Source organism: Polyodon spathula, unplaced genomic scaffold, assembly GCF_017654505.1.
Source record: "Polyodon spathula isolate WHYD16114869_AA unplaced genomic scaffold, ASM1765450v1 scaffolds_1465, whole genome shotgun sequence".
Lineage (NCBI taxonomy): Eukaryota > Metazoa > Chordata > Actinopteri > Acipenseriformes > Polyodontidae > Polyodon > Polyodon spathula.
Genome location: NW_024472945.1, coordinates 125 through 13,449, shown reverse-complemented (window position 1 = coordinate 13,449; position 13,325 = coordinate 125). Strand labels below are relative to the sequence as shown.

The window sequence follows — 13,325 nt, the reverse complement described above, 5'->3', positions numbered from 1 at the left end:
AAGTTCTCAAATTGTTGTTTTTGGAGTGGCATGCTGCTTGCCAGTGTTATAAGGACCAGTGCAGTAGGTAAGTGTAAATATTTAATGTATTTCTTTGTTAATTTGTTGATTGCTGTTAGTAGTCGTATTGGCTGTGGCTGTGTAAAAACACTACAGACATCACTTCCCGCTCAACCCAACCCCCTCCCGGTCTGTGATTGGGGATAGTTTTGGAAGGTTTGGGTGTGATTTTAGCTGTGATTGGGCTATAAACTGTCTACCAAATCTGGCAACGCTGGACAGAGAACTACATTTGAACGTTATTTGATCCTCTGGTGTCTCAACGTCTGTTGTATTGTAGGATACAATGTCAGAGTCAAAATAAAACAGCATTGAAATCCTAAAAAATAGTATGGGGCAAATATTGAATAATAGACAAAACATGTGTATATATCAGTAAAAAACGATCGACGTCCAGTTTTTTTTTTTTTTTTAAATCCTGTAATTTTTCGGTAAAATTCGTAATAAACCTTAAACGTGGAACACAAAAAATACATTATGAAAATAATCATGACAAGTTAGTATAAAAATAAAGATAAACGTAATTTAAATGATATATAACGTTTATGTGTTTATTTTATTACTGGCAATTCATATTTGTAAACATTAAAAATGTTAATTTTATTATATCACCCCCCCCATGGAAAATGGATGCGTTTCCACTGTAAAACGTATTTGGTAAACATGACTTAATAGCATTGGATCTCTTTTCAAAAAGTCTTTAATAATTGAACACAAATTGTAATGAAAATACAATCAAGTAAGGTATTCTTACACTTTTACATAAATGTAGAGTCTTGCTAAGGGCATTCTCTAGCACAAGTTACCGAGTGTATCACATTCCAGGGGTATATAAAGGCTGTCTGTCCGTACGTGCAACTTCCTGTATGACATCGGAAGTCTTTCCTAATGAAAATGCCACTTAAATTGGGCATGTTTGCTAAATTCTTTTTAACCGTGCCCCTAACTGTCATACAGTAAAATGAACCCTTTTTTCTTTCAGCCTCCCTGTGATAGTGTTACATACACCTCCGTGGCATTTCAGAGGAAGGATCAAAGCCAAGGAGCTCCTGGAACACTGGTCAACGAAGAGTGGAGCAATCCCGCCACCCCTGTGTATGCAGCTATTAGAAACCCCCCAACTCCCATGAAACCAGATCCATGCTGTACCTTCCCAGCTCATTGCTGCAGCTTATCTAAAGCCTTACTGCCGGCAAACAAAAGAGAGAAAGAATAACCTAGCTAAGCATTCCTTGTTTACTGTATTGCTTTAATTGGGTGGTGCACTTGCAATGTGTTTGAATTGAATAGTTATGTTTTGTTAGCTTTGTCTATTTTCTCTCGGGATGTACTGTATTTGCATTTAAAGTGAGACCAGACACCTTGTTATCTTGTTAACAAACCTGTTATTTCACTGTTCTTCCTTCTCTGCTGGTCTTACCACCGTAAATCTTACAGTTTTACTATGCTTTTTTCTTGGTTATACCATGCGCGTACCATAGTTTACCCTGGTTTTCCATGTTTTTTAATACGATTTATTATACCTCTCTGGGCTGTACTTATGCTTTGACTATTCCTTATTGCACTTTGCATTTATTTTACATGCAGAACTTTTCTAAGGGAAATGCCAGCATTAATGTATTTTAACCAATATTTATTGAATGTGCTGTCACCAGTAGTCATGGAGTAGTGTTAGCTAAGATTTCTGTGGATTTATTTTACTTGAAGTTTTCATGTAAATTAGTTGAAAGGACTACTTAATAATTATTATTATTATTAATTTTTGTGGTGTTGTTATCATCATTTGTTGCTTGTTTTTTTATTTGTTTATTTTTTGATTACTGATGATATAAGCTATAACTAGTATGATCATTACAGTACTAAACCATTTATACATTATTCATTGTTAATTGTCATAAGCAGTCGAAGGGGTGGTTTTTGTAGGGGAAGGTTTTCTAAAACGGGATACTCGGGTAAAACGGGTCACCAGTGTTTCACTCCAGCAACTGCATCCATCTGCCGGCAGCGTGTGGAAATGATACAGCCCCCATGTGACCATTCCCTCATGGCGGCCTGCTTGTAAAACACGTTGTGTGTAAATGAGTTGAGTTTGTTTGATTTTTGCAGGGTCTACTATAAAAAGATAGGTCTGCAAATGTAGTGTCTGTGTCTATAAATAGTGAGAGAATATGATAAAAACTATTTAGGGATTACAAACAAGTTAATAAATAGTGCTAGAGTGGTGTTTGGGCTTAGGTTTACACAGTTGCGTAGCAGCATCTGTTGGAACACGACAGCTTGGGAATGGATTCAAACGGGATATAGGTATACTGTGTTACTCACATGCAGTGGTGCAGCAAAAGCCGATGCAGCAGGTGCAACTGCACAGGGGCCCACACACTGAGAGGGTCCCAGAGAGGTTTTGAAAAAAATTAACAGTGGTAATACCCTTCACATTTGTATCATTGTAGCTACCGATGCGTGTGCTGGTATGAACAGTGACAACGACCAATTCACTTGTGAACTGCTTGTAGATTAAGCCTAGAATGGCCTTTAGCCTTCAGCATACTTTTATTCATATTTTGTCACTTTTTGGTGTATCCCACTTTACCAACATAGTGTGGGTAAAATGGGAAGTTGCAAGGGTTTGAATTTTTTTATTTTTTTTGCCCACTTAATACTTCAATTTTGCAATTTTCTGATGGTAGTACAACACCCTTTTGAGTTTTGTGAGCAATTGCAAAGTGATTGGTGTTCTAGGCTGACCTACAGAAATGTTCAATCCTTAAGTATCCTGTCTTACCCAACCTTCCCCTGTAACTGGCATCTTTAGAGACAGGTTTGCTAACTAGAATATTTTGAAGGAATAATACAAGCTAAATAAGAGTGAACAACTTTGCTGTTTTCTTTTGAGTTGACATAGGGAAATCGGAATTGGGTATTTAAATTTCCATGTTTTTTAGTAAACACTTTTACGGGCTGTTCAAATGATCTAAACATGGCCGGATATAAAGACCACCACTGTTTAAATATTCAATCCTGACATTTTACTTACTTCAAATACAAAGATACACTGAAAAGACTTACACACGCATGCTTTTACAGGTTTTGGTTATGTAAAATTCGCTAATTTTAATTAAACAATGGTGATGTTAAGTAAGATTCCTCAGAGGGAACATGTGCCTCTCCTCTCTGTCTCTTTCTCTTCTCTGACAGATCTCAAATGTTTCTCCTAAAACCACCACTTGAGAAACAAGACATGTTTCAATTGAGACATTTCTCAATCTTGAGCTGTAAAAGATTTATACATTTGAGCTGCTCTAACAATAATAATAATAATAATCTTTATTTTTATATAGTGCCTTTCACAGTGGACCACCATCACAAAGCGCTTTACAGACACAAGAGACATTTTTACCAGCTATTGAGTTTATTTTCCACAATATATCTTAATGTTCATATCCACAAAACAATAAAACTGTCCTGTAGCTTTTCATCTTGAAGTGCCTCATTTCAGATAAGAAAACAAAACTGCATAATGCATTTGTCAAAATTGTTTAATTTCTTTTCTCCAGTGATGGTTTTACAAGAAACTTTTAAGACTTCTCTCGGATTATTTAAAAGGAAAGTAGATTCTCAAGCATGTTTCAATGCAGTGAAAGAGACAGAGATGAGCGGTACATCATCCCTCTGGGTGTCCGCTGTTTAGATCCTTGAATAGACCCCAGTATCATAAAAGTGGTTCCTGATGGATCCGGTGTAAGACGAGGAGGTCCGGGATTACACAGCAGTGTCATGTGTACAAGTGCAAACTGTCCTAACCGTCTCATAGTTTTCATTTCAATGTTTACAAAATAAATGTGATAAGTGGCCACACCTGAGAGCAGTGTCTGGGAAGTAATATTTAGTGTAAACATCTTATACCACCACTTCATGCGCTATTGAATTTTATCCATGGTCATTTTCATAACACACCCCTACAGTCAATTGTAACTGGCAGTGGATTTAAAGTGTCAACAGACACCTTGTTATCTTGTTAACAAACCTGTTACTTCACTGTTCTTCCTTCTCTGCTGGTCTTACCACCGTAAATCTTGCAGTTTTACCATGCTTTTTTCTTGGTTATACCATGAGCGTACCATAGTTTACCCTGGTTTTCCATGTTTTTTAATACGATTTACTTTACCTCCATGCGCGTACTATCGTTGATAGTCAGGCCACGGTCAGCTGCAGCTTAAAATAAATCATTGAACGGAGATTGCATTAATAAAACTGAGCACCTGTGCGATGTCTCAAGTACACTTTTCTGTTGCCCAACACCCTTCCCCACTGGCTTTAACACTAGAACCGCCAAGGCATTCATTTTGACGGTTTTCACTTATAAATTTAAATTACTCTGCGTGTGTTATAGACACCGGACGCAAGGCAGGACTACACCCTGGACAGGACTCCCCGGGCGGTGACGTGCGGGACTATTCAGCCCTGCTAAACCTATATAATTGCTGTAATAAAAATTGAAAAATCAACATACCTCCTTGGTTGTTAAATGGACATACAGTCAGCACTCGCATATCCGACCTTATAAAATTTTTACTTCAGTTACAGTTAAACTAATACAGTACATATTTTTTAATCTGTTACGTATTATAGCGGTATGTAAAATTTCCCGTTAACGACCTAACAGCAAAATTAAATCTAAATGTTATCCATGCACAGAACTGCGTAAAATGTAAAAGGCAATGCAATTTAGCAAAACCAAAAGATAAAAAAAACCAAGAACACAGTTTTCAGAATTAACAGTATCCAAAGTCAGTATTCAAAATTGCAGAACACAGTGCTCCATGAGGCCCTGATGTAAAACGCTACTGACGTGTATCTTTGTAACGGTTACCCGAGTGTTGACTGTATATTGTTCTCTGGTTATTGTTCTAATCGCCACGCTACAGAAGCAGTCACCGGTGTCCAGTTGCCAGATTGTAAATGCACATGACAAGCTGATAGAGTTACATGTGTGTGGATTGTGTGAATATGGGGGCTACTTTGAAGTGTATTTTCCTGAATGCACATTTAATTTACACAGTGGCATTTAGTTATTTTCTTTGTTATTTTGTATAAACAATTATTTTCTTTTTACAATTTTGTATGTACATACTGTATACCAATTTACAGCTGTTCACAACACATTTTCTTTTCAAATGCTCATTTTATTATAGTAAGTTATTATAGTAAAAGTCATTTGTTAGATGCGGTAATGTAAATTTCTTCATTTTTACAATTTTGCATGTGCATATAACAGTTTACATCTGTTTACACTTTTCTTTTGAAATGTTTGTTTAACATAGTTTCATTTTTTGAAGTTATGCGTTATATGTGCTAATTTTGAAAATAAAGCCTTTTATGTTTACCGTTTTTTTTTTTCTTTTAAATAGTAGTGTTTCTGCTATGCAAATGTATGATGTAAATGAATACATCTTTCGAGTTGTATCTGAAAGTTTGCTTTAATTTTCATATCGTGTTTAAAATGTACCCATCAAAAAGACTGCTGCTGGCGGTTCTAGGTAGTAACATACACCCGGCGGTTCAAGTGTTAAAGGTAAATCGAAACTGAGTGGAGAAAGTGCATTTAGTTATAATGACTAGAGATTTGGGAACTCATTGCCCTTTTCTATTACCGATGCTGCGCTGATCAATATTTAAGTCAAGATTAGAGTTGTATAGTTCAACCTTTTTAACCTGATTTACAAACGTAATTGTTTTATCGATTTTATTTGCTCATTTCTGTGTTCATTCTTATTTCTTGTTTTCTTCAATTGTTTTATTTAGATTTGATTATTATTATTATATACTGTTATTACCACTTGTTTATACTGCATACTTTTGTTCTGTATTAACCGAAATGTAAAGCGCTTTGAGATACTATGGTATGAAAGGTGATACATAAATAAAATAAGTTTACGTTATATAACATATGTTCTTATGTTCTTATAAAATAAGTTGAAATTGACCCTAGTGGATACTTGAAGCGCTGCACGGAAACCAGGACCAGAGGACACATGTTTTCACTATGCTTCAATGCTATGGAAAACTTTTATAAAGGCTATCGCACGATTCAAGTGTGTGAAAATTATTGAAAACATAATTGTGTACTCTGTATTAAAATGCCATGACAATGTTTTGTCCCAATGCTCCAAACCTTTAAATAACAGTGAAATAGAAAGTAAAATGATAACAAGGATGTTGAACCCAGACTCCTTTGTGCAAACACCACCAGCCACAATGTTTACAGGATCACGTCAGCTCTAGACACAGTCGACAATATAAATGAGCTGTGCACTCCGTCAAACACATCATCTTGAAGAGAAGGAAGCAATCTGCACTTTCTACAGGTAAGAGCGCTCGCATCTCTCCATCTCTCTGTTCACTTCATTCTTTGATTGCTGTGGCGCTACAATAGTGATGCTTCAGTGCTATATTTCGAGATGAAGTAATTAAAAAGGAAAACCAGAATGCTTGGTGTGGCAAAGTGCCCGCCCCTGTGTGTATTTTGTTATATGTTGTGTGTTAATGTTGGTGTATAGTCATTGGTACACAGGATATAAACGGGTCTGTGTAACACGAGTGTTTAAAATGTGTATTTGTATTTAGGCACGAGGACTGCACAGCACTTCACGTGCAAGTAAAAAGTAATAATATGTGAGCACGAGGAATTGCACTTTATTAATTCACGTGCAGTTGTACCGCGACTCCAATTGAATGATTGATTAGCAATCGAGTCTCGGTACAGCTGCATAAAAGCAGCATGTTTCACTCACTCGGTGTTGTGTGTTCGGTGAGTGGGGAACGGGATTGGAGACGGAGGTAATAAGAATAATAGGATAATAAGTAAAATAGAAGCTCACCGTGTTTGTCTGTGTAGTCCGTTTTGTGTGTCTCTTTTGTTTTGGCGAATGTGCCGTGTTCTGTGTTTTTGTTTGTTACAACCTTTTTATTTACTGTTCTGTTAATTCATTAAATGCTGAGCGAGACCATTCGCTCAGCTCCATCCAACTCCACCTCTCTGTCGTTTATTTCCTGGTTCTGGCCTGTCGTCCCCCACTCCAGCCGTCTTTGTGACACTTGGGTATGTATTTAACAATGTAGAGTACAAATCAAAGGATAAGATGTTATGATGGGGTTGTCCAATGCCCTGGTGAGACCACGCTTAAGAGTACTGTGTGCAATTCTGGTCACTACTAGCGACGTGCTTTTGGTACATTCTTTATGAATGTTTAAATACTAGGTGTCAGTGTTTAGATCATATTTACATACACATGCACTCTTTATATTACCTTATGATGTCTACTGACAGCACTGGTTAGTACTTTCTAAACAAAGAAACCGTAAATAAGCAAATAACGATTTGACATCGCAAAGACTTAACTACAAAGAAGTAAAAAAAACAAACATGTACGCACCAGAGCGTATACTGAAATTAGTGCCATCACTCGGTTCAAATTTTTTGATTGGTTAATTTTTGGGCATTAGTTGATTAACCGGTAGATTCATCCATGCATATTTAATAAAGGTAACAATCTTATAGCTGCCGTCCTGCATAGTAATACTATAAAATATATATATATATATATATATATATATATATATATATATATATATATATATATATATATATAATATATATATATCTATATATATTAAATAGAATTTTTGGGTATTATTTTTCATAAAAGTTAAATGCCTCTACTTTGAGATTTGTGCCGCACTACTGAGTGTTGCACTCTGCTGGCCCTGATTATTTGGGACAACGTGAATAAAATAAAACAAAGCAAAGGATATCATATATATTTTTGTGTTTTGGGTAGGGTTAGGAGATATGCTGGTTGACAAATTACATAGATATCAAGGACATTTTTTTTTTTTTAAACTTGCTAGAACTCTGCAATAAGCTATTCTTTGGTTGATAGATAACAGCAAGGGTGAGGGACATGGGAGAGGGGAGCTTGAAAACAAGATGCTCAAATGAAGAGAAGGATGGCATAGAGAGTTGAGGCGGCAAGCACAGAGTAGCAATAACAGCAGTGCCTTCTCCTCTACCAGTGAGGCGTGGTTTGTCAAAGAGCGAATAGCCATTTGGGGTGGATGCATGTAGCGAGTGCTTATTTACAGAGTGCCTGGTTCCTGCTAGACAGAAGATAAGGATTAGTATTAGTTATGATTTCCATTACATGAGAGCAGATGTTTAACCATGCTGATTTGAACTCTGCTCTTGCCAAGATAAGCACCAACTAAGACGCAGCTTTGCAGTAAACTAATGATCCATCTGCATCTCATTCCATTTGCGTTTTCAATCTGATGATGTAGATATCCTCCTTTCTGGTGTTGATTGCTGAAGTGTAATGCCTGCTCCAGGGATCAGCTCATTTTGCCTCCCCAGCGCATCAGCACACACAACAGCTGCGATGCTGGCTCCAGGGATCAACCACAGTGCGGTCTCCCCAGCGCATCAGCATGACAACCGTCTGGATTGAGCTATGTAGGGTACATCTCTGGGGTTTTCAAGTGGTCACCTTCAATCCTTGGTGTTTCGTTGACTAGCCCACGACACCTCAAGAGGGCTCAACAGTGATTCTGGCATCACAGCATCACCCCCCTCCACCCCTCACTCAGCTCAGCCCAGCTTACTTACCTGTACATCAGCATTGCTTTCTTTCTATTGTGCTTGATATCCCCATACAGAATCTTTCCATCTAAACCACAGCCAGTTGCTGCTCCTTTCTGCTGCTTCAGATAAGTTCTTCACTGTGCGACGCAACTCTTGGCCACTGAACCCAACATCTCTGAGAAACCGGGTTGTAGAGTGTGCCACAAATGCTCGACAACCCACCTCCACTGGGTAAACTCCATCCTTGTTATTCCGCTTCAGCAGCTAGTTGAGCATACCAAAGTTTTTCTCTCATACGCCTCATCCACAGCATCCTCCCATGGCATTGTTAACTCTACCAGATGTGCAAGGCGTGCTGATCCAGACCACAAGATAATGTCTGGTCGAAAGTTACTGGTGGCAATCTCAGGTGGAAAAATAAGCCGTTGACCAACATCTGCCAGCATCTTCTAGTCTGTAGCAGCTTCCAGTTGTCCTGGGCGAGGTTTGGTTTTAACACCTTATCTTCCAATGCTAAGGCCAAACATCGCAGCACCTGGTCATGGTGCCAAGTGAACAGTCCTTGGCTAAGACCCACCTTGCATCCTGTCAAAATGTGCCTTTAATGTTGCAGCTGATGAACACAAAGGACATGAGGGATCCTCACCCACCCAGAGGTATAGGTTCTGTGGTGATGGGAGAACATCATATGCTGATCTGATGAGGAAACTAATCCTGCTCTGTTCCATTGTCCATAGGTCTTGCCAGCCAATCTTGCGTTATTCCACACTCTCCCATTTCATCCATTCTCCCTGCTTGCCCTGGGAAATGGCCTTTACACACCTGATCCTCTCCTCCTGCTTTTGCACCTCACTGACTACCAGCTTCCTCCGTTGAGCTGGGGTTGCCTTGTGCCATGTAGGAGGAGCTGAAGTGAGACCAAAACCTCCTTTTCCATGCTGAACTTGCCCCATAATACCTCCGATTCGAAGGGCAGCCTTAGCATCTTCCACAGCTTTCTTTGCCGTCTTTCCTTACAAGGTCATTGAAAAGCAGAGATTTGTTAGTCTGAGAACGGTAATTTAGGAAGGAAAATTTAGTTTGTAGCAGGCAGTACAGGGGGAGATGCAGTTATTAGTGGTATCTGAAGCAAGTACTTACCAGTGTTCATTCTAGGACAGGAGAAAGATTGAGCACACTTTGTCCAGGGGATCCAGACATTGGGTGTCGGTGTCACCCCTACCTCTGGAGACCATCGGATATCTAGAAAACCGAGGTGGACTTGGAGTCCAGAACCTGTTGGGTTCGAGTCTGTCAGGAACAGTAACCGGGAATCTTGTCCACCGCATGATTTCTGTGACTAACGGTTAAATTATGCACGGAACAATATCACCTACACTGATTGCCAATTTATACTATCCTGTAGGCCTGGAGCCATCTACTTAACACAAAATTTTCATCAACCTCACAATTCAGCACACCCCAACACAGTTTGGATAACTTAATTAATTTCAATGTGTCTGTCGCTGCCTGGTCTGGGTACGTCACCACAAAGCCGTCCTGCCACAGTCCCATAGTGGTGTGAACCAATACACACAGCTGATAATCATCCATAAGTATTACTCACGCAATTGTTCTTAATGAAAAATACTAAATTAAAATAAACCTTCTTTTCAATCTTCGACTTCTAGTGGAAATGTTTTTCATTGAGTTTAAGTGGCTAACCATGGTAAACTTTAGACATGACTACTTATTTTTTGGATCTCCCCAGGCTGTGCAGTGATTTGATGCTTCTGGTTTCTCTTTTCCTCTTCCAGGAGCCTGTCATCATGTTTCCAACAGCGGCCTCATTTGTGGTTTGCATTGCCCTGGCTCTCAGCAGGGTTGCAGGTAGGCTATTTAAATGATGCGACAACCTGTCCAGTGTATTACCGAGTTTAAAATGGGGTGAAATTTTTTTGACCACTGAACCATGTGATGAATCTCCTAGTGGCTGGTGAATTAATAGTGCTGACATCAGCATATGGTAAGACGTTTGTTATTGAACCATAAGGTTTGCGGTTTGTATCCTGCCCTTGCCTTTTCATTCAATTTAACGGGCTGAGATGCCAATTCATTACAGTGTGTTAGTGGATTTGTTGTCACTGTTCAATACAAGCTATCTCTTTTGGGATAGTCAGTAAGGCCAGTCTTCCTGCGGGGTCCATGTGTTTCTATTCCATCAAAGTTGCTGTTTCATTGTGTGTTGATGCTTAAACATGCAGAGCTAAATTAAACTGCAAGACATTTTTGGGCTGCAGAAAGCTAAATTCTCCAGCTGCCGCTTCAGGATAACACAATCCTGTTTGTTTAAATCCCTTTTACTCTTCCACTTGTTATGTGTGAATCTGTTATCCATGATTTCCCCATAGTTGGCATGAAGAACAACATTTTTCCTTGGTTGAGGACAGTTTAATTCTCCAACTAGAAGTCCAGGGTTTTGTTTCAAAGCAGAGCAAAAAAGAATAAATGCTATTCTCGCCTGAAAGTAGATGACATTTTAAAATACATTTTGAGCTTCATTAATTATATATATAAAAAAAAAAAACTAGGTTGGCGTTCATTAATTTTAGTGTTAGTATTTCTTCTCCAATATGGTATGTTATTAAAGCTGTATTAAAATAACTGCTCTGCATATTTCTTACAAAAAGAAATTCCACAAGCACTGGTTCTATCCGTTTTAACTGCCATTTGCTGCCAGGCATGTAAAAGAGCTCTAGTACAGAATAAAGTAGAAACCTGGAGTCAGACTGACCTGGAAACACACTAGTGAAAGGAAACAAAGTGGTTAAGAGCAGCCCCTGTCGCCGCTACACAAACACTCGCTCTGTGCATTGCTGTCTGTGGTGTTTTGTACTTCACAGCTCAGGGTGACGAGAAGGAAGAAGTGGTGAAGAGGGAAGCGTCAATGTGTGATGGTTCCTGTCTGAAGGGTTGGAGCAGTTTCAAAAACAAGTGCTACCAGTATGTAAAGGACAAGAAGACATGGGCTGATGCTGAGGTATGATCATGTCTATCATTCATAAACCCAGGAGAACCTCTTCCAGTTTCATTGGCCCCTGATCATGGTGTTGGCCAAAGGGCAGGCATGATCAACACCATGCTTCAATTTGTCACAAATTACTAGCACTGAGAATTTAATTAGGCATGGCAAGGTGGGAAATGCAGAGTTATGGGTTTAAAATAACTGCAAAGATGACCCTGTATTGAACTTATATAATATTATTGCTTTAAACAACTGTGCCCACCAATGACTGTCTCTGAGGTCGATGAGCACCCCTTCCTGGTTATACCCGAAATAATAGAACATCTGGTTCATAAAGCTTCAGGAGACACAAAGGGTGGAAAAACACTTCTCAACACACACATGGTGAAGCTGGTAGTCCCGTTATCATGGCGAATACTCAGATTAGACAAGCTTTTTCCTGGATACCCAATACAAGGGTATTAATCCAAAATGGTTCTAGGTAACTGCTCCTCGTAAATATGAGACTATCAAAGCCAAACAGTTGCTGCAGGATCTTTAGATGAAATCTAGATGTTTCATTTATATAGTATTTAATTCAGAAATATAAAGCAGCACTTGAAAGAGCTTTGCTTGCAGAAGGGTCATTAAATGAAATAGGCTGTCTGATGTGCCCAGTGTATTGACGACATGCTGCTTCACAGTGCGCCCAGTCTGCCTAGTCCAAGCTGTCTCTCATTGCTCCCTCCAGTTGTACTGCCTCAGTCTCGGAGGGAACCTCGCCTCTATACACAGTGTCGAAGACAACCAGGCCATCCAGAACCTGATCAGAAATAATGACGCCTCAAATGGTTATACCTGGATCGGGGGTTCTGACTGCTTCAAGGTACAGTTACCTCTTTCTATATGGCTTCCCTTACCAAAAAGAAATCCACTTTGTTTAATGTGTTGTGGATTACCTCTGTCGTGTTGTGGGTCTGTGTATGAGTGTGTGAACAGGGGTTTGTTATTTTTGTATTCGGTCACCAGTAGGGGAACAATGCCTGGTGTGTTCACTTCCTACACCCTGCAACACAGCACTATAAAATTCTACTTTTCTCATTGTGCTGATTGAAAGAAATACATTGAATACTTTAATCAATGAACATATATAAACAGTACTGGGAACTTGTGACATTCATGGGCGGGGAAACGTATCAAAAACCTAATATACAACTATAATATTGGTTACGAGCATGAGTGTTTAAAATGCGTATTTGTATTTAGGTAGGATGATTGATTAGCAATTGAGTCTCTGTACAACTCCATAACAGCAGCATGTTGTCACTCACTCTGGGTTGTGTGCTAGGAAAATGGAGAATGGGTGAGAGACTAATATTTACAATTGCTACATGTGCTGGAGGGCCAGAACACTACTTGTGTGTTTAATGTTCGTCCACTGTCTTGTTTAGTGTTGTCAGTTTGGTTTACCTTTCTATTTTTGGCCGCAAGTGCCGTGTCCTGTTTTTTTGTAGTGTTTTGTCTGTTCAAACCTTTTATTTTCTGTTTTAAATAAACGCAGTGCAAGCAAGCGCATTCATCATTTCAGTTCAGGCAAGAGACTTTATTTCCTTGTTCTGACGTCGCCACTCTACTGTCCTTGTG

General features: G+C 39.0%; 1 protein-coding gene across 1 annotated transcript; it reads left to right on the top strand.

Annotated features, from left to right (window-relative positions):
* Positions 1–6,327: 6,327 nt before the first annotated feature.
* LOC121309787 (lactose-binding lectin l-2-like) lies at positions 6,328–12,567 on the top strand (the record flags this gene model as incomplete). Its single annotated transcript, XM_041242964.1, has 4 exons — positions 6,328–6,425; positions 10,495–10,567; positions 11,581–11,717; positions 12,433–12,567. Coding segments are annotated over exons 2-4 (333 nt in total), but the record flags the coding sequence as incomplete, so codon positions are not given.
* Between the last annotated feature and the right edge of the window lie 758 nt (positions 12,568–13,325).